We start from the raw sequence: 27,877 nt of genomic DNA on the forward strand, positions 1-27,877 counted from the left end.
GTTTTTTCAGTGATCACAGTGATCAAAAAAGACAACTTGAGGGACACATTTGTTTGTGTCTTCTTCCCCTAAGAGGAAGATGCAGCTTTAACCCTCGGTGTAGGGGCAGCCTGGTGGTACAGTGGTTAGGTTACTGGGCTTTGAATCAGGAAGACCCAAGTTCAAATGTAGCCTTGAACATTTATTAGCTATTGTGTGATCCAAGACAAGTTACTTAACTTCTATTTGCCTCCATTTCTCAACTGTAAAATGGGGACACTGGAGAAGGAAATGGCAAACCATGGGTGAGTCCATGGGTCACTAGGAGTTGGGCATGACTGAACAAGAACAACAGTCTTGGTGCAGGACCTGCCAGTGCTTCTGCCCTAGCTTTTGGAACCCCTCAGAGTCCCCTCTGTACCACATGGAGGTATCAGGAATAGAATTATAATGGAGGGTATACATAACAGCAGAAAATGATATGCATATCCATTTTATTTTTATATTTTATATCATTTAATATATACACAGTGACCAAAGACTGAACAGAGATGAATGTCCACAGTTGAAAACAATCAATAACAAATACATATGCATGCATATATTTCTCCCCTATATATGAACATAGACATATATGCACATATATGGGTGAGTATATACATACATATATAGGTATGTACAGATATATATATCTGTGTATGGACAATGACTTTAGCAGTACACAGTCTAAATCACACATTTTAAAGCAGGAAATCGCAAGTAACAGAATAGTAGTCTCTGAAAGTAACAACTGTAAATTGTTAGATGTTGCAAAGGCTCACCTGTTACAAAAATTATATAGCTTGCAAGATTTGTAAGTCTTTGTTAGGCTATAAGAAATGGTTATGCATAGAGTTACATTTTTTTTGGTTTCAATATGCAGAATGAAAGAAGTAGATTGGGATTCATTTAGAAGGAATGAAGAAAAAAGGAAAATATACAGTCAATTGAAAGACATTAATGAAAAGCTGAAGAAAGTTACTACTTGGGTTTTTTTCTCTGGAAATTATTAAAATCCTAGGGCTGGAAGTAAGTTTGCTTCAGCTTAGGGCAAGGCCAGTCTCCACAAAGGACTTTCCCTTACGAGATCCCAGTAAGATGAGTTGATAAGCATTCTTTGTACTGTGAAAAGAGCAGCATGCATTATTAAACAAGGGCCTCTCTCCCTCTGTCTCACCCCCACTCCCACCCCTCCCAGAAAGTAATGCCTAATGTAGAAATTACAATCTAATACTTGGAAAAAGTTGGGGCTAAAAGAAGAAAGACTTCCTTCCTTGGTGTCTTGGCCCCCATAGATATTCCATATTACCTTTAAGTGCCTTGGGACCAGAATATTTTGATAGATTCAGTTTGCTTTTTGGTCAATATTTATTATTTGTTTGACACCCCACCCCCACCCCAGCCTCCAGGAGAAAGCTGCAGACACCATTGAAGCCCTTCAGAAAGCAGGCATCAAAGTCTGGGTTCTGACAGGGGACAAGATGGAGACAGCAGCAGCCACCTGCTATGCCTGCAAGCTTTTCAGGAGAAACACCCAACTGCTTGAGCTGACCACGAAGAAGATTGAAGAGCAGAGCCTGCACGACGTGCTCTTTGAGCTGAGTAAGACCGTCCTGCGCTACAGTGGCAGTATGACCAGGGACAGTTTCTCAGGGCAAGTACTACCTTCATTTCTCAATTAGAATAGGGTCGTGGAACTTGTTTTGATGTGGGTGAGCACTCAGAATGGCCCTGGAGCTGCAGGTTGCTTCATTTAGCTGTACTGGCTCCATCCTGCAAGTGCGTAGCATTGGACACAAGAGATATGGTATAAAAGATCACCGATGCCTCTGTGAAAATCGTCCCAAGAACAGGCTGCAAACCCCTTTGAGTTCTTGCCAGTTTTTGCCTTGGATAATTTTCTGAGCCTGCTGAGAAATGAGCCACCTTTCCTGGCTTTCTCTTAAAGAGGTGATCTGCTCCCATCATGCCCATTCAGATTCTTGCATCATTATCACTACAGTGTGGGCTACAAACTCTATAATTGAGGCAGATGACAGATAAGCCAAGCTCTGGGCACATGCTATTCCAAGTTCTTCTTGCAGCCCTTACCCTTGGGATCACCATTCTTCCTTGTTGGTTCAGCAGACATGTATTAAGCACCAAGTATGTGCTAGTCCACCTGGTCCAGGACTAGATTGAACTTTCTCTTTAAGCCCTCTTAGGTCCCTTTTCTGTCTGGGCCCCAGGTTTACCACCTCAGCCAACCATATGAGCTGCATTAGTTATAGCTTGCAAGATTTAGTTCCCCCTGGATTTTCCTCATAAGTAGCCTCTGACTGGCCTTCTTCCTATTCCTTCTCACTCTTTAACTCTCTTTTTCCTTAAGGTGAGGCTCTCCTATTCTCTAGAGTCCTGTAACTTAATGTTTTCTAAGAAGCTGATTGCCCACAGATGGACATTTTCCTTTCATGGAATGTTTGGATCTAATTCACCTCTGTCCTGTCAGGTCATATTAACTCTTCTGTTCTGAGCCTGTATCTCCTAAGCTAGAATCTGTACAATTCAACTTTCTCTCCTTATTTGCAAACTCAAGGAAGCTTATTGACTTCATTGGGAACACCATTGTCTTTTTGAACATTCATCTAGCAGTAGAACGAATTGATTTGTCAATAAGCATAAGGACATACTATGGGCCTGTCACTGTTAGATGAGGGGTACAGAGGTAAAAATGACACAGCTCCTGCCCTAGAGGACCCTTCATTCTCTCAGGGGATACTATGTGTGTGTAAGTTTAAATATATACAAAATGTATTCTAGATAAATAGATAGAGGGTACATTTTTGTGGGGAAGCACCCCAGCAGAGGAAATGAGGAAACACTTCATGCCAAAAGGTGGTGGGTATATGAGCTGAGGTTTCTTTTTTGTTGTGTTGTTGTTTTTTTTTTTTTGGTGAGGCAATTGGGGTAAGTGACTTGCCCAGGGTCACACAGCTAGTGTTAAGTGTCTGAGGCCGGATTTGAACTCAGGTCCTCCTGAATCCAGGGCTGGTGCTTTATCCACTGCGCCATCTAGCTGCCCCTGAGCTGAGTTTTTAATGAAACAAGGGTCTGTGAGAGGCAGAGATGAGGAAGGGGTTTCGTTCCAGATATGACGGACAGCTAGTGCAACGTCACAGGGCGTGTGTGTGTGTGTGTGTGTGTGTGTGTAACAACCAAAAGGTCAGCTTGAGTATAGGAAGGAGAGTCAAGTATAATAAGCTTAGCAAGGTACACTGGGGCCAGACGGAGGATCTTCTGTTTGAATCTAGAGGCAAAGGGGAGCCATTGGACTTGGTGACCTTTGGGAAATCACTTTGGTAGCTGTGTGGAGAATGGATTAGAGAAGGGAGAGCCTTAAGGCAGGGAGACTGTTAAAAAAGTACAGCCAAGAACTAGGATGGTCATTCAAGTAGAGATAGATGCATATGACTGATGAATTGTCCTAGTTAGAACATGAGACATTTAGATGCAGATAGTGATATTTCCCCACCATCTTAGAGCCATTTCTTTTCTCATCTTTTCCTTCCAAGTATCTCAACTAACAAGAATACAGTAATGAAAGGAATGATAGTCTCTGCCATGAGGCTATGGACAATTTATTTTACTTCTCTTAAGGATGATTATCTTATCTGAAAAGTAAAGGGACTGAAATAGATGATCTCATGGCTCACTGCTAATTCTGACATCATGGTGTTGTGATTGACATTAAGGTAAACTGAGGCAACAAAGTTCTGAGCACGCTCATTTTATTGGTAAGGCTGGCATTTACCAATAAAAGGAGTCTTTAGCTCCTCAGCAAGTAGGACTTACAGATCATTTTTATAGACAAAAGGAGCACCCAAAGTCAAAAGTCATAGATGGGGAAAACAAGAGGATTGGCCTGAAGATCAGGTATGCAGGGCTCCAACCTACCCCTCTTTCTACCTTTTTGCTGAATGATTGTGTCCACCTGCAAGGTTGGTTGGTGGTACGTGGATAATGATCTAGACTTCCTTGAAGGATGGCCATGGGATAGAAATAACAGATTTCCTTGACATAAGAATGCACCATTGATTTCACAGAAAAACTGAACTTCTAAACTTATGGCCTTCTGAACTTAACTCAGAGACAATGACATAAGCAGTTATACAAACTGTCAGTAGTTGGTGCAGAATTACAATCACAAAGTAGAATCAGTTTAGTTTTCTTACTGGTATCTGCCTTTGTTTACATTTAGTCCTATGAAATGGGCCCTTCAAGTTGTTTCTCATTTGTTGCTCAAAGAGAAGTCTAGGATAAGGAAGTCAGAGCTGATTGCTTTGGGGGACAGATATGAAAAAATCAAGGGGGCAGCTAGGTGGCGCAGTGGATCAAGTACTGGCCCTGGAGTCAGGAGTACCTGAGTTCAAATCTGGCCTCAGACACTTAACACTTACTAGCTGTGTGACCCTGGGCAAGTCACTTAACCCCAATTGCCTCACTAAAAGAAAAAGAAAAAAAAATCAAGTAATTCATGGTAAACGCTAATATGAAAATGACTTCTCATCCAAAGGTAGGTATTCAAGAGGTCTGTTTTTCCCATTAGTGGTGCAAACTGTGTTATGATCCATCCACTCTTTCCCTCGGTCGCAGCTGTGAGTGTTGTCAGACATTTATGAGGGAGGTGGCTGATATTGTAGCCTGTTGCCATGGAGGGAACTCATGCCTTAATATTATTAATGATAGGCTTTAACCAGTTTAGAGAACTGACGAAGTGCCCAAAGACAGGATAGCCTGAGAATTAGGACTTGGATTGGAAAAGAGGTAAGAAGGACATAAAAAACTTGAATACTATAAAATTTGTAAGCATTTATGTTGTTTCGAAAGCAAACCTTTGAAAACTTAGGTATCAGACTATTTAAATAATTTTAAGTTAGGTATTTTCCTAAATTAAATGAAAAGAAAATTGGAGCAGTTTAGAAAACAGTAAAAATAAATCATTTGAAGGTCTTGCATCAAACACTGGAAAGGATACCGCAGAAATATTGTTCCTTTAAGCCCATTCATGTGTGTAGGGCCTCCTGTAGACTCCCAAAGAAGCCATTGTCCCTCTCAAAAGATGAAGATTTAGCGTTTGTTATCTTGTGCATTCCTGCAGACTTTCCAGTGATATGGCAAGACTTTGGCTTGATTATTGATGGAGCTGCATTGTCACTCATAATGAAGCCCCGACCAAACTGGGAGCTCCGGAAAACTAACCGAGAGCTCTTCCTGGAATCTGCAGGAACTGCAGTGCCGTGCTGTGCTGTCGGATGGCCCTCTGCAGAAGGACAGGTTAGTGTATCTTTTCTGAACAACTTGATAAGTGGGATCACTTGACGGTAACTATTGAAAGTCATTACTCAGTTGTGACAACTCTCATAATTTTATCTATGGCTTCTGTCGCTTCTCTCCCCGCTACAAAATGAAAATGACAGCAAAAAAATAACATACTAAAACTAGAAAGCATGAAAATCTTGCTGATACGTACCAATTCGGGAATGACACATTAAAAAGGCTCCTTGCTGTGCCTCTGTTTGTAATTTGTGTCTCATTCACATATACTTAAGTTATAACAGTTAAACTGATATGTTTAATTAACTGTTTTTTCCTGACACTAGTAGTGACTATGATAATGCTGTCCACCCTGTGGAGTCTCTGTGAGTACTGGGTAAATAGGATATTAGGACACTCACTGTGTGGTGGGACACTGTGGAGCACTGGACAGACTCACTTTACAAATCTTAAAATAAAATAAAACCAAAGACAGAATGATAAGCTAGCTAGTTTTTTGCTATTCTACCGTAACAGGGATAATGAATAATCCTGTGCCCAATCAGAAATAACATGATACTCAAAAAAATCATACACACTTTATATCATCAAAGACTTGTGGTGCTTAATCAATGTTTCTGTTGTTGCTACAATTTGAGTGGGATTGTTTCTGATGCCAGGTCATTCATAACACTGTGAAAAACAGGAGAGAATTAATGTTAATAAATAATGCAACTTCCACATCCTGCTTTCCTTTCTTCCGGTCCATGCACAGACTCCATCAGATATTCTGTCAGTCTGAGTCTGAAACACAGCTGAACAGGTGCCCAAGGAAAGACAAATTCTTCTCCTCTCTGTCTCCTAAAAAACACGAAGCACCAGAATCATGGGTTAAGGTACCAGCAAAGGCCATGGCTGAAGAAAGCGATTCAAAAGATGTGTGTGCGCAATCCCTGAACAAGACATTGCTCATTTCCTGAGCTTTGTTTCCTCCCAGCCTGCTCCTGTAATTGCAGTTGTTTCCCCATGCTTGACCACACTGTGCAACGTGCTGGCCTTTCTCTTGGATCTCAAGATCCTTGACTGCTAGGGTCTCACAGCATCTGACACAGCCTCACTCAAGGCAGTTGTCCACATACTCATAAAACTGGAAGGGACCTTGGAAGTAGACTATTAGGAGCATCAAATCCTCATCTAGTTCACTTCCTTTTATTTATTTTTTTGTGAGGCAATTGGGGTTAAGTGACTTGCGCAGGGTCACACAGCTAGTTATGTGTCAAGTGTCTAAGGTCAGATTTGAACTCACATCCTCCTGATTCCAGGGCTGGTGCTCTATCCACTGTACTACCTAGCTGCCTCTAGTTCACTTCCTTTTGCTCCTTTCAGCACACCCGCACCCATGCACCTGTAGTATCTTAGACCTCTCTAGACATAAATTCTTGCTTTCCTTACTGTTATAGGCTATCTTTACAGGCAGCCTTAGAAGAAGGAGGCTGACATACTTGTTAGCGCCTTGACTCCCTAAGATATTGATTCCATGTCCTCTAGGACTTGGGATAGCTCTAAGTATGAGGCCTGGAAAAGTATTTCAAAAATATTCAGACTTCTTTTAACAGTTTTGATAGGCTACAAAGCATGTAGCATCACACATTGCATATAAGTGGAAAAGGAAATATATGCTAAGAAGATATTTCTTTGTGTCAAGTTTGCTTTCTAAACATATGATAAAGTTGAAAGGTAACATTTTATTGAGCAAAAGTTTCAAAAAACTTTTTATTTTGATTCTGATTTTTGCAGAACATCTTAGAATAGCAAGTTGCTATCGTTGTCTATATTTTCCTATATTTTTATCTTTAAATCCATATGGGTTAAAGTGTGAAGTATATAAATAAAAAGCATATTTTATTTATCTAATTTTTCCATCTTGAGAATTTTCTGACAAGTTTCCTTCAGCTTATCTCAAAGTACTATCTTAGATTTCTTATTTCCCTCATGGGCAAAATGCATCATGTGATAATGACATTTTTTTAAGCTATTGTCATGAATGACCACTATAATAATAAGTGAATTCAGATCTCTTTAAATTACTCTTACATATCATGTTGCTGTTTTGTAGTCACTGGACAAAACTGAGAGGAATATATGTAATATAAAAAGAGATTTTACATTTGTTTTCTGTTTTTCCAGATCGTTAAATTGATTAAACTTTCCAAGGAGCACCCTATTACTCTAGCCATTGGGGATGGCGCAAATGATGTCAGCATGATTCTCGAAGCGCATGTGGGCATAGGTAAGCTGTTTGCCCCTTCGCCCCTTTCATTCATATACTTGGATAACTCTCATCATGCGGAGGATGAATAAGACAAAGGTAGTTACTAAAGAAAGTACATAGATATATTTTGAAACCAGAAATAGGCAGTTCCTCTCTGGAGAATTTATGAATGAAAAGGCATTGAGAAGTTAAAAATCTGCATCAATAGAAGGCATTCCCTTATCAGGGAACTCCAAAGATCCATCCATGTAGCCAAGTATCTGGAGAAGCATGTCATTTAATATGTGTACATTCAAAAGGCACCTGTCATTTAATAATACTCACCCAATGTCAATCCTCCTTCCTCATTTGTAGGGTTAAATGTAATTGTTGCTAAATGTGTTCCAACAAATTGTTGTCTTATAGGTGTCATTGGAAAGGAAGGGCGTCAAGCTGCAAGGAACAGTGACTATGCAATCCCGAAATTTAAACACTTAAAGAAGATGCTCCTTGTCCATGGACATTTTTATTATATTAGGATATCTGAACTTGTGCAATACTTCTTTTATAAGGTGAGGGAGGATGCCCTACATTATCTCTGTTTCAATGGAATGTGATGTGCAGGATGGAAGTTGTTGAAATGGCTTGAAACCAAAGGGACAGATTATCCCAAACTAGAAGCAATGACATGGCAAAGAGACAATGAAGCATCTCGTAGAATAATAATCCTTTTTACACCAAAGAAGAAATTCATCCAATTCTCCTCATGTTAATGGGAAAATGGAAATGGAAAATTATTATAATTCTCTACTCAACCTATCCACAAGTGGCATAATATTGGGCTTTAATATTGCATGATATTGAATGTTATAAATAATTCTTTTTTCTTTGAGTTCTGCTTCCCACTACCTATTTTAATAGTGTGGTAGAGTGGGAAAGAATACTCAGTGTAGAGTCAGAAGCCCAGCCAGCTTGACAACCTGTCATGTACTCTCTGTGTAACAACAGACAGGTCCCTTCACCTCCCTGAGACTCAGTTTCCTCATCTGTAAAATGGAAATGTTAATGTTTCTACCCCTCCTCCACCAGTTATGGTGAGGATCCATCCTCTTGCCAGTCCATCCTTTCTACATCTTTGCTAAAAGAGTCTTTCTGAAGCACCAAACAGATGATGTTACTCACCTGCTCATCATCTTGCAGTGACTTCCAGTCACCTGAGGGATAAAACACAGCCTCCTTAGTCTGGTTTAGATACCGCCTCCTACCAGAACCTTTTTCTAGTTGTAGTGTTAGGGCTCTCTTCCTTCTCAGATCCTTTTGTATGTAGTTATCAGTTTGTTCTTTATATCTAAAACAATGGAAGTTCCTTTACAAAAGAGACTGTTGTTCTTTGTAGTCTCTGTGTTTCAGTGCCTTATGCAGAGGCAGCGCTTAATAAATGTGTGCTGAGTTTAATTGAATCGGCATTCAAGGCCCTCGGCTATCTCACTTCACCCCACCTACCCAGCTCTATTTCATACTTGTCCCCTTCCGATCCTTCATGCTCCAGCCAAGGAAGATTAGTCACTATTTCCTGCTCTCATTACCCCCAGCCTCACACCTTGTATTTGTGCATGCCTTGCCTCATATATGAAACAACTTCCTCCACATCTCTGCCTGTTGAAATCCTCTTGTGTGCAAGCCCAGCTTAGATTTTGACTCCTCCTAAGAGGCCATATTTCATGATGCCTTCTTTCATGCTCTTCCCAGGCAGAAGACATTCCTTCTCCCCCAAGGATTTCATGGCTCTCTCTTGAGCCTTTCCTTTATACTTTTTTTCATTCCAACCTGTATTTTGTATATTCGTGCGTGTCTTATCCTTCTAATAATCACAATCTGCTTGAGGGTGCACTTATGGAATTTTTCTTTCTTGTATCTCCAGAGCCTAGCTCAGTGCCTTAATTATAGGCATTTAATACGTTAGTCAAATGAATAACTATAGTGCTATATAACTACAAGTGTCAGCCGTATTTTTTTGGTGTAGTTACTGGTAAACATTTATATACATATGTGTGTATATATGTCTATATATATATATATATATATATATATATATATACACACACACACATACACCTATACATATACATATTTTTTAATTTTGATTTTCAAATTCTCTCCCCCATCCCTTGAGAAGGCAAGCAAAATTATACCAATTATATATGTGAAGTCATGCAAAACATTTCCATGTTAGCTATGTTGCAAAAGAAAAGACACACACACACACACCAAAACAAAAAATGAAGAAAAGTATGCTTCAGTCTGCACTCAGACATCACCTCCAGAAATGGATAGTATTTTTCATCATGGATGCTTTGGAATTGTATTGGCTCATTGTATTGATCCCAGTAGCTAAGGCTATCATAGGTAATCATCCTTACAGAGTTGCTGTTACTATATGTATTGTTCTCCTGGTTCTGCTCACTTCACTCAGCATCAGTCCACTTAAGTCTTGCTGGGTTTTTCTGAAATCTGCCTGCTCATCATTTCTTAGAGCACAATAGTATGCCATTACATTCATAGACCACAACTTGTTCAGCCATTCCCCGGTTAATGGGCATCCCCTCAATTTCCAGTTCTTTTCCCTGGTAAACATTTTTGGTTTTGTTTTTTTGTTTGTTTTTTAGTGAGGCAATTGGGGTTAAGTGACTTGCCCAGGGTCACACAGCTAATATGTGTCAAGTGTCTGAGGCCAAATTTGAACTCAGGTCCTCCTGAATCCAGGGCCAGTGCTCTATCCAGTGCGCCACCTAGCTGCCCCACCTGGTAAACATTTTTTAAATACACCCTCTGTGTGCTAGGCACTGTGCTAAGTTCTGGACATACAACTGGAGGCAAAAAACAAGGTGCTGACATGCTCATGAGGGACACAGCACATCAAAGGAAGCTGGCAAGGGCACGCTGGTCAGAAATGAAGAGGCAGCTGACCTAGGCACCCAAAGAGCAAAGTTCTGTCCAGTCCTCTCTCCAGTCAGGGGGAGGGGCTGCTTTGAAGGGAGAGAGTTTGAGCTGAAGAGATCTTCCAGAATGAAGAACTTTCCAAGGGATGATGAAGTCCAGAGGAGTGTAGCCTGATGGGAAATATCATATTCCTTTTGCCTACATCAACATCTCATTCCTCTTTAGTCATAATAGTATGCTATAGTGCTTTGAAGTTTTGAAAAGCATTTTAAATATATTATCTCATTCTTTCTTCAAAACAACCCTGAGATATAGATGCTATAATTATCTTCATTTTACAGATGAGCAATTGAGGCAAAAAGAAGATCACAGAGCTAGTAATTGTCTGAATGTGTGTCTTCCTGACTCCCAGTCTAGCCCAATATCCATGTTGGCACCTAGCTACCTAGATAGCAAATCTAGAAAAATCTTAAACATTTTTAGTTCCACAAATCCAGGGCATTTTTGTGTATTTATCAGATGCCAAAGAAATAAAGTATAAATTAACGTTCGAAACCTATTACTTGCTACCCTGTGGGCCCAAGACTATCTTGGAGCCTCTCTTTACCCTTTCCCAAATAATAAGGTATTACACAGCCCACTAGAACAACCTTTACAAGGAGGAGAACCATATGAAATGTGTGCTTTGACTGATAAATGTTTCTCATTTCTCTTTCAGAATGTCTGCTTCATTTTCCCTCAGTTTTTATACCAGTTCTTCTGTGGATTTTCACAACAGGTGAGTTTCAGGAACTAATTAAGGACCTTGCCTGGCCTGATTCTTTTTCTTCCCCAGCATATTGAGAGAATGAGAGTAGGCTGTCATTAGCATGCAAAAGATCACCTTTGCAGGAGAGTAAGGAAGGAGATGGAGAAGGATTGATGGAGAAGGGTGGGGATCCTCCATCATGATCACCCTCTGAATTGTGTCTTTCCTTAAAGCTATAGTAAACCTGGGGTAGAGGCACAGTTGGTACCTTTCACTTTGGCAGATCTCTCATTGAATTTTTTAACTCCCCAAAATACCTCAAAGCATTTTTTTTTTTTTACGGGGCAATGGGGTTAAGTGACTTGCCCAGGGTCACACAGCTAGTAAGTGTCAAGTGTCTGAAGCCGGATTTGAACTCAGGAACTCCTGAATCTAGGGCCGGTGCTTTATCCACTGCGCCACCTAGCCGCCCCCATACCTCAAAGCATTTTAAATATTCTGACATTAATCTAATGCTTGCTTCCTTTGCAGCCACAGCAGTGACTAAGTGATTGATTCTCTGCTGGGTCTGGGTCATTTTAGTTCAATAGAGTAGCTTCTTGTACTTCCTAATCCCAAGAGTCAAAATCCATCCCAATATGCCTTCAATCCAAATCCCTTTTCTCTGCCTTTTTTGGTGATTCTTGTTAGCATATACTATATGCAGCAAGACAGGTTGTCATGGGATGATAGGGTGAGGACAGACCCTTAAAGCATTATTGAGAACCCACCTTTTTATAGGGATTCTTCACCAATCTATATTGTTGGGAGCAATTTTAATTGTGAATATTTGGGGTGTTTATTGGTATTTGGTTGGTTAGTATGTGCTAAGGTGAAATAGTCTTCCTGGGATTGTAGGGTAAGGACAGCTCCTTGAGCATTCTTGGGAACCCTTCCTTTTAATAGGGATGGGCAATTTTAATTCTAACTACATAAGAGTTTAGATGAGGGCCCTGCTTAGTCTACCTCATACAGATGGTCCCAAAAGTCTTAGTGCAGTGAGATGGCAGCTGTTGTATTCCTTCCCCGTGTTGTATTCACAATACCCTAATGTGGGCAGGTCTCTGTAGAATGAAGCCATTCCTAGTTATGGTAGATGGAGGTTTTGATTATGTTTTGTAAAATGCAAAAGTGTATTAATGTGTTACATTGTTTTAAAAAGAAAAACAATTATTTTCTTTCTTCAGCCTTTATATGATACTGCGTATCTCACCCTGTACAATATCAGTTTCACTTCCCTTCCCATCCTCATGTACAGCCTGATGGAGCAGCATGTCACCAGTGATATGCTCAAGAGAGACCCTTCCCTGTACAGGTAAAGACAGAGACACCGATTAGCAGAACAATTTGGTGAGATTGTTTGCTGCTAGCAGATATTCCTAAGTGGGCAGTAATTGGAGTTAGATAATGTGCATTTATTATATGTACGTGATTTGTCTCACATTCACTGCGCACATTAAGTCATTTTGTGTTTGGTGATTTCTGATAAAGTTAGGACTCTGAAACAAGAATGGCAACAATAACTGATAATATACAGCCCTTTGAGGTCTGCAGAGTAATGTGAATACTCCAAATCATTTGACTTCATAGATTTCCTGCCTCAGTATCCCTTAAAAATAAAACAAAAAGCATATTACTTCAGAGGGGAAACAGAATTGTTTTGTCTTTTAATGAATCTTAACTCACTTGCTTTATGCTAAAGGAAATCCTTTTTTAAAAACTGGACTTTTGATTTTATTGGTATGGATAACTCTCAAAAACAGCTCTCTGGGCTAGTGCTGGTCAGATACTGCTCTGTGACTTAGAATCCAGAGAAGTTACGTGACTTGCCCAAAGACACACAGCCAGCGTATGTCACAGGTAGAACTTGAACCCAGGTCTTTGTGACTCTGTGGTCAAACTCTTTCTCCACCCTGTCATACTGCTTCTCTTAATTCCAATTAAGGGGAAATTGGCATATCCTGTATTCTCATAAGTACTTTTGACAAATATGATTACTTGCTTTAAATCTGTAATGGATTATGAGAACCTACTGATTGCTTGCTGTGTTGCTTCCTCTAATAATAACATATATACAGTCAGAGAGTATCCTAGAATAGTGATTAGCACAAAAAGGCCAGAAATCTCCAGTGAGAGTTATTTGTTGAGTCAGTGTACAATGACTGGCATAAATTTGGGAAGAAGTAAAATTATGTTTGTGAGTATATTTGCATATATGTGTGGGTGTGTGTATAATCACATCTTTCTGATATAGCATTTATATACACATGTGTATATGTATACATATTGCACACATATGCCCACGCAGAGAACTATTTAAATTTTTTTCATCAATTTTTAGGAATAATTTATGTTGGGAAGCAGTAGAACTTCATCAGCCATCCAGGCAGCAATCAACAGTATTGGCATCAACATTGTATAGTGTTGGGAGTCAGAAGATGTGGATACAAATATTAGTCAGGACCCCTAAAACAGAATAAATAACCATCTGACCTTAAGCACGTTACCCTTCTGAGCTCCAGTGTTCTCATCTATAAAATAGCAAAAAATAGTATTGGCACTAATTACCTCCCTGTGGGCAAAACAATTTGTAAATATGAGTTGTTTTGTGCTTGTTGTGGAGTTATTAGGAAGGTAATTCACGGAGGAGGTGGAGTTTGAACAGGCCTTGATGGATTTCCCTCATCAGAAGAGGATGTTCCATGCAGGGAGACTTTTCTTCAGCCATGTACGTTAGAATCCTATCCTGAGGTGTTTAACTGTTACACGGATGGGAATACACTGCATATCCAGCTGTGACCTCTCCAATAGAGCTAGGAAGTGAATAAATGACTGCGTGGCATCGTAAGTAAAAGATCTTCCTGGAAGATAGAAAGGTCTGACTGAGTCCTACCCTGACACATAATTAGCTATGTGACCATATACAAGTCACTTGAACTCTTCATCTTCCAGGCACTCCCTTTACACTCATGAGCTGCAGATAAGTTACTGATCCATATCAGGAGAAATTATTTCCACTGAGTAGTTCCTCACATTGATAAAAATCATAGTGATCTAGTGAGGAAAGGGCTAATCATGGTCCTTAACAACAGTATTTTTAAGTTGGAGAGTGAGGGTCGGGAAGGATGTCCCCCAACCTTGGGAAAGGACCTATCCTTGAGAAACAAACTTTAATTTTAACATGGTTAAAAAACAATCTTCTTACATTTTATTTTATGCAGGGATATTGCCAAGAATGCTCTACTCCGCTGGCGAGTATTCATTTACTGGACATTCTTGGGCGTATTTGATGCTCTGGTATTTTTCTTTGGTGCTTATTTGATGCTTGAAAATACGACAATGACCATCAATGGACAGGTGAGTATTTTCTTTGACTGATGTTGATTTTAGAAGAAAAGAACTTTGCAATCCTGAATCATCATTTTAGCAATATAGTATTTTAGGGTTGCTTGGGAAGACTTCCACTGTGTTTTTGCATAATCGAATGACACTGGAAACGGTTTCGTGTCTTTATTTAGTAGAGACACTGAAATAAAAAGCAAAATATCTTCATGTTAGGAAGTTGATAAATGGAAGCCTGTATTAAGCAGTGTTTTGATTGTGGAGAAGTAGTTTGTCTGATGTGTTCTTTTTGTAACTAACATTTCATCATTAGCTGTCTGCCCCTCTGTCTCAGGTAAGTTATTAGTATGCTTTGTTATTAGTTGAGTGGTATTTCATATTGAATATATTTCATCTTTCCACATGACATTATTTTAATACTATTTTCTATGCAGTTACTGGATTTTTTATATACATTCTTCATTCTAGTTGTTGACACATTTTCTGGGGGGTTGTTTTATTTTTATCTTGCTTTTTTTTTTCCTTTTTGCTACTTGCTTCTCTTCCTACCCTCAGATAATGACTACCAGCACACACATGGTAAGAGGATTGTGGTTTTGTCCCTTTCTCTGTGTTCTTGGACCACATGACAAATAAAATATTTCTCGTAAATATTTTCAAATGTGACTTTCTTGGTGTGCTTTGTTAGTTGAAATACTCTTAGCTGCTGCTTCCTTTCCACTTGCTTTTAGGAATAAAGTTGTCTTAATAGAAGATCAAGAGTATCTGTCTATACATTTGACCGTCTATACTTTATGCTTCTTGTTTCCATGAGCTCAGCTGCTCCGGGTGTTTGAGGGCTTTTTGTTTGTTTCTTTGTGATGTCTAAATTTCACTTGGCTTTAATAAAAAGATAAATACATGTAGATATGGCCAATAAAATTCAACAGACCCTCACTGGGAAACTTACTTTTGTTTTTTTTGTTTTTTGTTTTTAAATTTATTTATTTATTTTTAATTAATAAAGTATTTTATTTTTTTCCGTTACATGTAAAGATAGTTCTCAACTTTTGTTTATACAAGCTTTACAATTTCAGATTTTTCTCCCTCCCTCCCCCCTCCCCTAGACAGCAGGTAATCTGATATAGGTTATATATATATATACACATAATAACATTAATTCTATTTCTGAATTAGTCATGTTATAAGAGAAAAAATCAGAGCACTGATGAAAAACCTCAAAATAGAAAAAAACAACAGCACCAAAACCAAAAGAAATAGTATGGTTCATTCAGGATCTATATCCACAGTTCTTTTTTTTTTTTTTTCCTGGATTTGGAGATCCTCTTCCATCATGAGTCCCCTGGAACTCTTCTGTACCATTGCATTGGTGAGAAGAATATAGTCCATCACAGTAGATCAACACTCAGTGTTGATGATACTGTGTACAGTGTTCTTCTGGTTCTGCTAATCTCACTCATCATCAGCTCACGCAAGACCCTCCAGGGGAGAAACTTACTTTTGAATGTTATGTGCTCAGGCTGCCCAAAAGAGTGTGCAGGCAGCAAGTGAGAGTCTGGAGAGTGGCTTTACTTGGCTGCCTTAAATACTGAGTGATTCCTCCAAATAAACAAGTCAGTAATACTTAAAGGAAAAGTTACCTTCTGCCATCCCCCTCAGACAATCCACTTCATCCCCATCCCTAAGAGTGAACCAAGGTTATAAGATCATAGATTCAGAGCTGGAAGGTCTCCTCCTAGGCCGTCTAGTCTAGTCTCCTTATTTCACAGAGCTAAGGCCCAAGGAGAATAAGTAAGTGACCTGCCCACGCTCATAGAGGTAGTTGGTGACAGCAGTGGAATTGGAACCGAAAGTCTCCCAACTCCAGTTACAGTGTTCTTTCTCCTTCCACTCACCTAGCCATTTACTTTATTAGAGTCATTTGGCACTTTTGCTTTTCTAGCTTGTCTCCTAGAAACTTGTTTAATTCTGTTTTCATTCATATGACCAGAAGTTCTGTTGTCTTTCCATGGAACTCAAATCAGTTGCACTGAATTGGTCTGTTGAATTATCCAGATCGTTTTTCTGCTCACTCTTCTGATCTCTCTATTTCTAGTAATTTCTCATTTGTCTTGGTCCATGTCTTTGGTTTAACAGTTGCTACAATCCCCACATGCCACCTGGCCTTATTAGATTCTGACCAACCATGTAGTTCTCAATGGGGCTGTTTTTAGTGCTTTTATGTAGCTGCTTCAGAACTTGCTTATGGGTCAAGCTGTAAGTAAGTGACTTGCATGCAACTCAAAGAGCTGAGATACCACACCCTAAAAACTGAAATTTCCAGAGGATGTCCACTGATATTGAAGGGTAAAATTCCCTATGAATGGGAAGTGATTACCTTGTAAAATGCAAACGGATTTTCACCCTACTTTAAAAGAGCATTTTTAAAAAAGAAGACAGATATGAATTTCCCGTTTCTGAGGCTGATGGTCAGGCCCTAAACCATGTAGTCAGTAATATGTTACTGGATATGAAATACATGTTCTTGCTTGTGTGTGGTGTAAATTTTTTTTTCTTTCTTGCTCAAACCCTATATCCTATGATAGGATCCAGCAAAGCTAAAGACTTCAAAATGGAAGACAGATTGGGTTAGAGAGGGTTTTTTTCTTCTGGATGACCTATTTCTATTTAGTTTGGGTCACTTGAGACTTAGAGTTGTTGCTGTATGTTAACTGAATAGTGATATAAATTTAAGGTGGTGATTTCACTAAAGATCTCAGGAACAGCCCAAAACATATGTAATGCTTCTTTGTTAGAAGTTTGATCCTGAAAACTAATGAACCCTCTAACAGTGTTCTCATTATAATCAGGATAAGGTCCCTCGTCACCAGTCTTCAAAGTCCCTATTCTGTCTGTTGTCAGTTGTGGTTTGAAAGACATTTGTCCCTGAGAATGTTGATCTAGCACCTTTCAGGAATGGTAAATTAAAAAAAAAACACACACCAAAAACTATCACAATTGGAGCTTTGGAAGGGGGGGGGGGTTGAGGTGTGGAGGAGTGTGGTTATCCTTGGCCCTAAGCATTTCTCATAGCACTTCCATTTACTGATGTTGCAAGATATTAACACAGCTCACTACAAGAGCTATAACCATTGTTATCACTATTAGTTCAGCAGTACTGTATTCCTTACAGAATACTTACAAATTTAGAATGTGTTAATGGTAGATGTCTGTAAACATCAAGAGCATAATGGAATTGTGAGTAGTAAGCAGTGTGGCTGCAGAACAAATTCTGCCACACAAACTCAGTCATTTTCTTAGTAAAATCACTAAAGGAGTAAGTGAAGGGAATACAAGAAATGCTCCTAAAGGAACCAATTCTGAGAAAAGATGACTCATTGTCTCATGGAATTTTACTTATAAATGAAATTTAAATTGGTTTGGGCTTGAAGACTTGGACAAGAATTGAAACTTGCTGAAAGGTTCCCCCAACAAAATCAGCTAATAAAGAATACAGTCAGTTGCAGAGGTCTCCAGGGTAGCAGTGATGATTGGTGCTAGACCTCAGTTTATTTAACATCTCCATTTATCTAGAGGAGACCGTAAAGTTAATTAATATATAGATAGTGCCAAGTTGAGGTGTATAAAAAAATTGAAATTACATCCAGTAAGTATTCTCTGAGACCTAAAATTGAGAGAAACATGAGATTAATTACAAAAAGTTGATTCTCCTTGGATGGTTTTCCTCGTCTTTTCTACGGAAAAACACTTTGGAAAAAAAAGTATCGGAGGAAGACATGAGCCCTCATTCATTTTTCCTCCCCTTCTCCCCCTCTCCTTCCTAAAGGAAATAATACAAAATTCCAAACATAGCTTAGTAGGTAGATGGAGTCAAGGTCCCTTTGCATTAACAACATCTTGATGCTCCTGAGGTCTTTGGCTTATAGTTTGAGAACATTGCCAGTGCATACCATTCATGGTCTTAGCCCTGAGCTGAGTTGTTAGGATATGATCCTTCCTTGAGTAGGAAAAGGAATAGGGCCACTGAATTCTACCACCCTTCCTTTTTTCCTGACTCTTCATCTGATCGTTTTGGGGTGGGGGAGGAAGCCTGTTGCCCCATGGTTAACAATCTAACACAAATCTCTTTTTAGAGTATACAAAACCACATTGTCAAGTGAGTTAAAATGTATATCTCTGTGCCACCTCTGAAAAGCTCCTGAGGAAGGTCCAAATATATCTCCCCAGCCCTGCTTTAGTTATTCCTTAGGCCTTAATTAGAGCTATATTCTATTCTCCTACTGAGTATCTTATCCCTCACCCCTGTTAGAAGACAGAACTAATAGCAAAGGGTGTGAATCAGGTGTGTACCTCCCTCATGTCTCCATTTAAAGAAATTAAAATAAACTAAAATCCATGTTTTAGTCTCATTTAGCACTTTTGCTTTTCTAGCTTGTTGGCTTTAAATAAAACAGAGTTTTCTTATAATAAATACCAGTGTTGTTGTCTTTTGGTTACTATGGGAAACATTAGCCTTTAATATAGGAACAATTCTCAGACAGAGACACATTTTAATCTGAGGAGGACGAAGGAGTAAAAACCTGGACAGGAAGATAGATTCCTTGAGCCTAATCCTACTTTTAACGAAGAAGAATATAATTTTGAGGTGCTGCCACTCCTTTTGTCATGCCTTCAACAGATAGGCATCAAGGTCCCATTAGTAATCATAGAATAATAGAATGTCAGAGCTAAAAAGGACCTTAGAGACAATCTAGTCCAACCCCTTTTTACTTCTTCAATGATGAAACTGAGCCCCAAGGAAGTTAACCCAAAGCTAATCCATATTCTTAATGCCACATACCTGGACTATTGGAATAACTTCTCTGACCTTCTACCTCCAAAATGCATGATGATGCATGGCACTGCACAAAACACTACCTTGATAATACAATCTTCTTGTTAAAAACTTCAGTAAATCCCTTGTGCCAACATCAAGTCCATAGTCATGAGCCTGACATTCAAAGTCTAATAGAGTGTGGTCAAGAGCTACCCTTCCAACCTCATCCCCTGCTATTCTTCTAGAAATGGACCTTTCATTCCAGCCAAACAAAGCTACTCATTGGCCTCTCTAAAACATTTCACTTTTTTTTCCGCCTTTTACATAGATCACCTGTCCTATAACATCCTCTTCTCTGTTTCCAAGTCTTATACAGCCTTTAAGTTCTAGTTCAGTTCCCTTCTTTTCCATGAAGCCTTCACCAGCCACTGCTGCACATAATTATCTTTCTTTTTGATTGTATAGTTCTCATGATTGTAACACTAAATCAGCATAATAGAAAACATTATTGTATTAGGATATTATGCATACTATGTTTCTAGATTTTTTTTCTTTTTTACAATGTTGACAGCACATTTTTAACGTACTATATTTTTCCCCAAGATGTATATTTAGATTTATGGACTGTTGTTACTTCAAAGGTTTAAAAAAATGTTTGGGGGGCAGCTAGGTGGTGCAGTGGATAAAGCACCAGCCCTGGATTCAGGAGTACCTGAGTTCAAATCCGGCCTCAGACACTTGACACTTACTAGCTGTGTGACCCTGGGCAAGTCACTTAACCCCCATTGCCCCGCCAAATAAATAAATAAATAAATAAATAAAGGAAGAATCCCAGTTTTGGGGACAATCATAATTTTAAGGCAAATTGTAAGAGAATACAATGATAGCCGAAATACTTTTCCAAGAAGGTTATGGCAACATGAGTCCTTGAGAAGTGAGTACTAGAAATGTGTGTTAAGAAATAATTCTTCACAAAATTAGAAATTAGAGAAGGAAATGGTTATGACTCTGTGACTAATTAATTGTTTTTTATCTTAGTTATCTCTCCATGAAAGTTAGTCCCTTTGATAGAGACGGGGAGTCTTAAGCAGAAGTTATTTCCCAAGGTGTAGGTGTTGTCTGTGTATAATTCACAAGCGTATGGTTTTCATGTGTTACAATTCCCACTCTCTTTGACCAATCTCGGCTTTTCATGTCATATAATTCAGAAGCCTCTAAACTAGGAGAGAGTCAGAGCAATTGTAATCCCTGCCTGTCTTTTGCTCTCTCCTCATGGCCAGACTTCCTTCTGCCTCTCAGAAGTCGGCCTCCTCAGTTTGAATGTTGAGAGGCCTAAGTTCTAGGAGTCTACATTCAAAGTGAATGATTCAGGGGCTTCCTCTCACCACCTGCACCCCTCCCCCTTCTAACTTGCCTGTTCTCCTTTCTCATCTTTTTGGCTCATCTTATTCAAGTGCTGCTATCCCCTCCTCCTGTTAATGTTACTTAACTTAAAATGTCTGTTGTTCTTATAGAAAGTGATTGAGGGCCCTCATCCCTAAAAACACTTGACAGATTAAAACTCACAGATTGGAGGCTTTTGAAGAATAAGACATGGGCACTAGTATTTACTATCCCAAATGACCCCAAAGCAAGTTTTATTTAGGGTAACCACATGTGTGTCTGCTGCCACATTAAATATCCCCCAGATTCCTACTTTGGAATCTACTAAAGTACATCATTTTATTTAAAAATCCTTTACTGATCTATATGTATTTTCAGTATTACTGAGACATCAACATTTATTAGTGTATAGTGTAGAGGGGCAGCTAGGTGGTGCAATGAATAGAGTGTCAACCCTGGAGTCTGGAGGACCTGAGTTCAAATTTTACCTCAGACACTTATTAGCTGTGTGACTCTGGGCAAGTCACTTACCCCATTTTGCCTCAGTTCCTCATCTGTAAAATGAGCTGGAAAAGGAAATGGCAAACCACTCTAGTATCTCTGCCAAGAAAATCCCAAATGGGGTCACAAAGAGTCAGACATGCCTGAAAACAGCTGAACAACAGACAATGTACAGTGTGATGCTCTTAAATATGGCAAAAATCAAAGAGAAAAAGAGAGTTCAAGATAGGAGACAGCAATCACACAATTTAAATAGGGGTTAGGTCAGTGTTGGAGAGAAAAAGTCTTTTCTCTGCATCAGGACATAAATCATTGCCACTTCCATTGATTTAATTTTAAAAAGAATCAGCATGGAGTTATGTATAGAAGATCAACAGTTTTCCTGGGCTATAAGTTACAGATGAGTTTCCCATCTGCATTGGTGGGGGGAGGGTCCACATCAGGGTTCCCTATCCCAGTGAAATCCCAGGTCTTCCCAAGAATTTTAAGAAAATATTCCTGGGGTTGCTGTTGACTTGAGCATAGATTGAATTGTTTTCACCCAAGAATGACAATGAAGCCTGTTCTATTCAAAGGATTTGGTTGCTTTTTTTGGTGTGAAAAATGGCACTGCTATGTTGTCAGCAGATGATTTGAGACATGTTTTCCTGCCAAACAGGTATTTGGAAACTGGACCTTTGGAACGTTGGTGTTCACTGTGTTGGTATTTACGGTTACACTAAAGGTAAGGTCATCGATATTAATATTTCACCTGCTGGTCTGATAATCAGTAATATACATATATACATACCTTTGGCCTTAGGTTTCATCATCCATAATCTCTTTCCAGAATGAACTAGGCCAGTGACCTGCCTTAGCTACTAAAAGTGTATGCTGCCTCCTTTGGGCTCAACTAGTTTAGAGAAAGGAGGTAATAATGTACCCATATTTAATCAAATTTGAAGTATAAAAATTTAAATTTATACAAAAGGTACATTAGGCAGTGAAGACACACTTCAAAGAAGCATTCACATTAGGATTCTTTTAGAAAGCAAATATTCTGATAGATTTAAAGTAGATTTTATTTACATGAATTAAGATTTTTTTCTAATCTTTCAGGAAATCTTAAATAAATTAGAATTTGCCAATGCTCTGGAAAACTAACCATAACATCTCTGTGGGGTCACTGAAACCAAAGGAAAGGCCCACAGCTGTTCTCATAAACAAAACTCCAAACAGGTTCTTGGAGTGACCTAGCTCCAAATAGTTTATTGTAACTGCTTGGAGCACTGCGTTAACACAAGCCCTTTGCAATTTCCTTAAGACCTTCTAGCTTGAGAAATATATAAGTAGAGATCCTCCAGGCCCAGAGCAGGAAATGACCTCAAAGAGCTCTCTTTCACCCCATGTGCACTTATGTGTCTCTAGAAGACAGGTTTCTTTAGTTGCCTCAAACTGGCACTTTAGCTAAACGCATCACTGGTGATCTTTCTTCACTAATTTAAGGTTTCCTTCAGTGTCTTGTTCTAGCTTGCCACTGGTTAATGGCGCCAACAGCAATCACCCCTTTTTTTTCCCTTTTAGCTTGCCCTCGATACACACTACTGGACTTGGATAAATCATTTTGTTATTTGGGGATCCCTGATTTTCTACATTGTCTTTTCTCTACTCTGGGGAGGAATTATCTGGTAAGAATCAAGTCAAATGATTTTTAAGATCCTTGAAAGCACTTAGCTTTTAAAATAAACAAATCATTTTACATATTTAAGTATTAAATAGCTTCCTTTCACTGGCAAAAGATAGACTTGGGCCAAAAGGCACAGTTCTGCCAGTTCCCCATCTAGCTCCTTTTTCTATAAATTTCTTCTTCGAAAGAGCTTCAGTAGCTTAGGAACCTGGAGCCCAACATCTGTCTCAAGAATCCCTAGACAACTCTAAAGAAACTTATATAGGAGCCCTTAGCTGCCTGGGTTTAGAGTCATCTGTGCATCATTTACTTTAATACTTCCAAATTGCAGGGGGCTTTTTCCCTCAGTTAAGTAAAGAATAATGAATTAAACTGACAATGTGTACTTTTGGCCCAACTGATAAAAGTGTCCTGAGTTTGACTAGGTTTGGAAGCCCTTCTTAAACTAGCCACTGGACTGGAATATACAAATCAGCAATGTAGCCAAGAGTCAATCAGTCACAGGCAGAATAGTTCTTCTGCCAAAACTTGTAATACAAATGATGGATTCCTCCTAAATGGGAACTACTAGACTCCCAGCCTCCTCCTGGATGACATTACCTAAGTAATACCCACCAATTTCCAGTGTTGAGTTACCACCACTGTCCATTTTCTCCTCCGGGCTAAGGAGCGTGGCTAAAGTAAGATATGGTAACCAAGTTCAGAGTCTTGCTTTGTAATCTCAACTGAGCCCATACTCAGTCATCCTTTTATACATTACTTATTTACTATGACATTCTCCATAGAAACTCCTATAAATCTTTTCTATTTTCATCAGCTTCTTGTCTCCAACTCCAGCACTCTCCCAGAATGATTTTTTTCTCTATGCAGATTGAGACTATCCAAAAAGTTATTTCACATCAAAATATACCTGTATCACTCCTTTTACTTTCTTTTTTTTTTTTTTGGTGAGGCAAATGGGGTTAAGTGACTTGGCCAGGGTCACACAGCTAGTTAGTGTCAAGGGTCTGAGGTCGGATTTGAACTCAGGTCCTCCTGAATTCAGGACCAGTGCTCTATCCACTGCGCCACCTAGTTGCCCCTTACTTTCTTTTTAGAAAGTCCCCCCTCTCTTTTTGAGAGTTTACCTGTCTTCTTGATTCCCACTCCTTCCTCATCCACCAGGATTTTGTTCCCACACTTTTCCCATCTTAGTTTTGAGTCTTTAGCTCTCCTGCTTTACTCACTGGCTTTGAGCCTTCAGATACAATACCTACTTCCAAGGATTGAGGATTGAGGATGAGATGGGATATTTGTAAAGCACTTTATAAATTCCAGCTTTTGTTATGAATTTTATCTTACCAGGTAAAATTTATTGTCACGGCTTTCCTTCCTTCCCGTCCCTCTCCAAGAAGTACCTTTTTTTTTTCCTTTTAAATGGCAAACTCTTTGCTTACTGTTAAATTTCTTTAACTAGAACTTTCAGTGTGCTATAACAGAAGGTCCTTAGGTATTTGTTAAGTGCTTACTGTGTGCCAGGCACTGTGCCAAATGTGGGATGCAAGGAATTCTGATTCTAATAGGCAGCGATGTGCAAACAACAGTGTATGTATACAGGGTAAATTGAGAATAATTGTAGAATAAAGGCACTAGGAGGGAAGGGCCAAGGATTGTAAAGGGAATTTTACATTTGTTCCTGGAGACTCTTGGGACTTTGATGTTTATTGGAGGTGGGGAAAAGGGTGACATAGTCAGACCACACTTAGGAAGATGACTTGGAAAGCTAAATAGAGCTGGACTAGAATGGAGAGAAACCTGAGGTAGAAGGGGAATCGACCAGTAGAATATTGCAGTAGTCCATGCCTGAGGTGATAAGGATCCTGTACCAGGGTAGCAGTTGTGTCAAAGGAGAGAAGGGGGCATATGAAAGAAATAGAGACACAGAGCAAGAAAATATCAGTCAAAAGTGAAAGTCATATGTTCAGAGTTCTTAAAACAAACACTCTGTCCCTAGAGGATTTAAAAACAGCTTTAAAACATGTTAGGGTTTTTTTTTTCTATAAATATGTACTTTCTCACGTGTTCCAATTTTTTTTTCTTTTCTCCTTGGTTCTATAGGCCTTTCTCAGTTATCAGAGGATGTACTTTGTGTTCATTCATATGCTCTCTAGTGGTCCTGCATGGATGGGCATCATTCTGTTAATAGTTGTCAGCCTTCTTCCAGATGTTCTCAAAAAGGTTCTATGTAGGCAGTTGTGGCCTACAGCAACAGAAAGAACTCAGGTAAAATCACTTTTCTCTTATTTAATTACTGATTATTATTGTAAGATAAGGGTTCAGAGTTTGGGAAATTATAGAGGAATAGGCTAAAAGGCTTGTATTCAGTAAAAATGTATGATTAGTCAGAAGTATCAGAAATGAATATAATAGAATATTTAAATGTAAGGCAAACTGTTCTATCCATGCTTCTACAAGAATATCTTTCAGAAGCAGTCATTATTTTAAGGTTAACATTATTTGTCAGGGGGTGGGTTATGGGGTAGTACAAAAGTTTAATGAATTTAACTAGAATTTTTAACACAATAAATAGGAAGGATAGACCCTAGATTAGGGTACTTATTTTCCACACTCTCTGACTATGGCCAAAACATAGATTTCTGGATCTTGCCTATTCTCAGAAAAGTGTGCGTCCCCTCCACCTATTTATTACTCTTAGCAGAGCCCTTTTAACTTTGCTATGAGCATGGCTCCTGTCTCATAATCACTTGTAATCCCCAGGAGACTGGTTCCTTCTCTCCTTTTTATATTCATGAAGAAGTGGGACTCATTGTTGGGGAATGGAATGGAGTACCTAATCACCCCTCAATATTGAAGGTCCCCTTGCCTCCTTAACCCCCTTCTCTCCTTGTTTTCTTAAAAGAATCATAGTGGACTAGAGGGGACCAAAGGATTGAGGCAATTCTAGCAATTTAAAGGATCTGCCCAGAACATTTGAGTAGTAAATGGAGAGATATAATTAACACAATGAAGGGGAAGAAAAGACAAAAAAAAAAGTAGAAGAGGGGCAGCTAGGTGGCGTAGTGGATAGAGCACCGGCCCTGGAGTCAGGAGTACCTGAGTTCAAATTCGGCCTCAGACACTTAACACTTACCAGCTGTGTGACCCTGGGCAAGTCACTTAACCTCAATTGCCTCACTAAAAAAAAACAAAAACAAAAACAAAGTAGAAGAGATAACAAAGAAAAATAAAGGATTGTAACTGTTTACTTTGAAAATTAATGAATGCAGGCAGCTGGATGGCACAGTGGATAAAGCACTGGCCCTGGATTCAGGAGGACCTGAATTCAAATCAGACCTCAGACACTTGACATTTACTAGCTGTGTGACCCTGGGCAAGTCACTTAACCCTTATTACACCCACCCACTCCCCCAAAAGAAATTAATGAATGCTGTTTAGAACTTTATATTACCCAGTTTTTAAATCCAAATGGAAACAAGCTTTGTGGATTATGTTGTTGAAGATTTTTTTTTTCATTCCAAATGGAATTTGCATACTTGAGGTGGAAAATTAGTATACCTATATAATGACCCATGTACAATTATTCCTCAGCAAACAGAATTGAATTCTTGTTTGCAAATTTTAGTAAAATGTTTGCATTACTTTAAATGAGCTTTATTTGAAACCCAATGCTTTTAGCTCTTAGTTAGGCTTTTCCCTTCTTTATGCCTCCTGCCTCAGTTTAAACAAAAAAGTCTCCAATTACTAAAGGTAAAGAGAGGTCTACTCTAGTACTTCAATATTACAGGCTGGTCCCTTGGTAGGAGTTCTTTTTTTGAAGATAGACAGGGGAGTTCAAGAATAGCTTCAAGTATCCAAATCTTTCACTTGGATGGATAGCAAAAGAATTATGGCTCCAGCCAGAGCTTATGTTACTTTTCCAGAAAATAGAAAGGAAACAGCTAAAGGAGGTAGGTAGTTGGGAGCTTTGCTCTCAGTCTCCTAAGTAAGAACAAATCTCTAATCTGTAGCTTATGATGGTAAAGGCAGGAAATTTGATGGGTCTCCCTGTGAAGGGAACTTGCCCTGCTGCCTTCTGGTGGGAAAGATTAAAAAAATAAAGACATACTAGATACCTCCAAATCCCTGTCCTGTGAGCAGCAGACCCTCAAGAACATACATAGTTGTTATAGATGAGACCTTTAATCCTTAAGGCTAGCTCTATACCTATTTAGCAGTCAGCCGTGCAGCTCCATAGTCATCATGCTACTGGGGGCTCTTTTATTCTTCCGTGATGTGTATTTTCAGTCATGGGAAAGGATAATTGGAGGTTATGATATTTTTTTCAAGACAGTCAATGGTGCCTCCTTAGTCTTGCAGATCCTAAAATAAAACTGAATGGTATAAATTTTGTCATCCATTCTAACTACTACCATAGGAGTTAAGTCCTCATTGTGGGTTCATGGGGCCTTTGGTCCGTTAGGAGAGAGGGATAAAAGAGAGTAAGAAAAACCAAAAAAACCTAGTAGGCATAATGCTAGGATGGCAATGCTAAGAGAATGAACAAGTCATTTTGGGGGTCTTACCAATGCTAGTGTCTGTTTGCTTTGTGTGATCAGCATTTATATGCACTAGGAAGTTATTAGCTTTTAACCACACTTATCCCCTTGTGTTTCTCTCTCCCTTCTCCTCATTTCCTTTCATCTTCCAACCTGCTTTGCCTAAATAACTACTACCTTATTTAAACATAAATGATGTGCATGGGTACCTCCTGAACCTTCTGGGAATGGCAGACTAAACATCAGTGCCTTTCTGTTGAGCAGTCTACCATCTTTATGCTTTCTCAGACTTCCAGCAGTCTGAGTTTCTAACGGAACACAAGGTGACTCTTTTTCTGCCTTTTTG

At 39.1% G+C, this 27,877-nt stretch overlaps 1 protein-coding gene across 1 annotated transcript in view; it reads left to right on the top strand.

Annotated features, from left to right (window-relative positions):
• Window positions 1-27,877, top strand: part of ATP11A (ATPase phospholipid transporting 11A) — a 225,275-nt gene that overhangs the window by 185,632 nt on the left and 11,766 nt on the right. Inside the window, 13 exon segments of the mRNA XM_043994249.1 lie at window positions 1,421-1,672; window positions 5,156-5,171; window positions 5,173-5,272; window positions 5,275-5,329; window positions 7,494-7,600; window positions 7,988-8,133; window positions 11,220-11,279; window positions 12,476-12,603; window positions 14,510-14,645; window positions 21,989-22,054; window positions 22,894-22,997; window position 23,976; window positions 25,094-25,258. Of these exon segments, the coding sequence (XP_043850184.1) occupies window positions 1,421-1,672; window positions 5,156-5,171; window positions 5,173-5,272; window positions 5,275-5,329; window positions 7,494-7,600; window positions 7,988-8,133; window positions 11,220-11,279; window positions 12,476-12,603; window positions 14,510-14,645; window positions 21,989-22,054; window positions 22,894-22,997; window position 23,976; window positions 25,094-25,258 (1,336 nt within the window).

Source organism: Dromiciops gliroides, chromosome 3 (assembly GCF_019393635.1).
Source record: "Dromiciops gliroides isolate mDroGli1 chromosome 3, mDroGli1.pri, whole genome shotgun sequence".
NCBI classification, from domain to species: domain Eukaryota; kingdom Metazoa; phylum Chordata; class Mammalia; order Microbiotheria; family Microbiotheriidae; genus Dromiciops; species Dromiciops gliroides.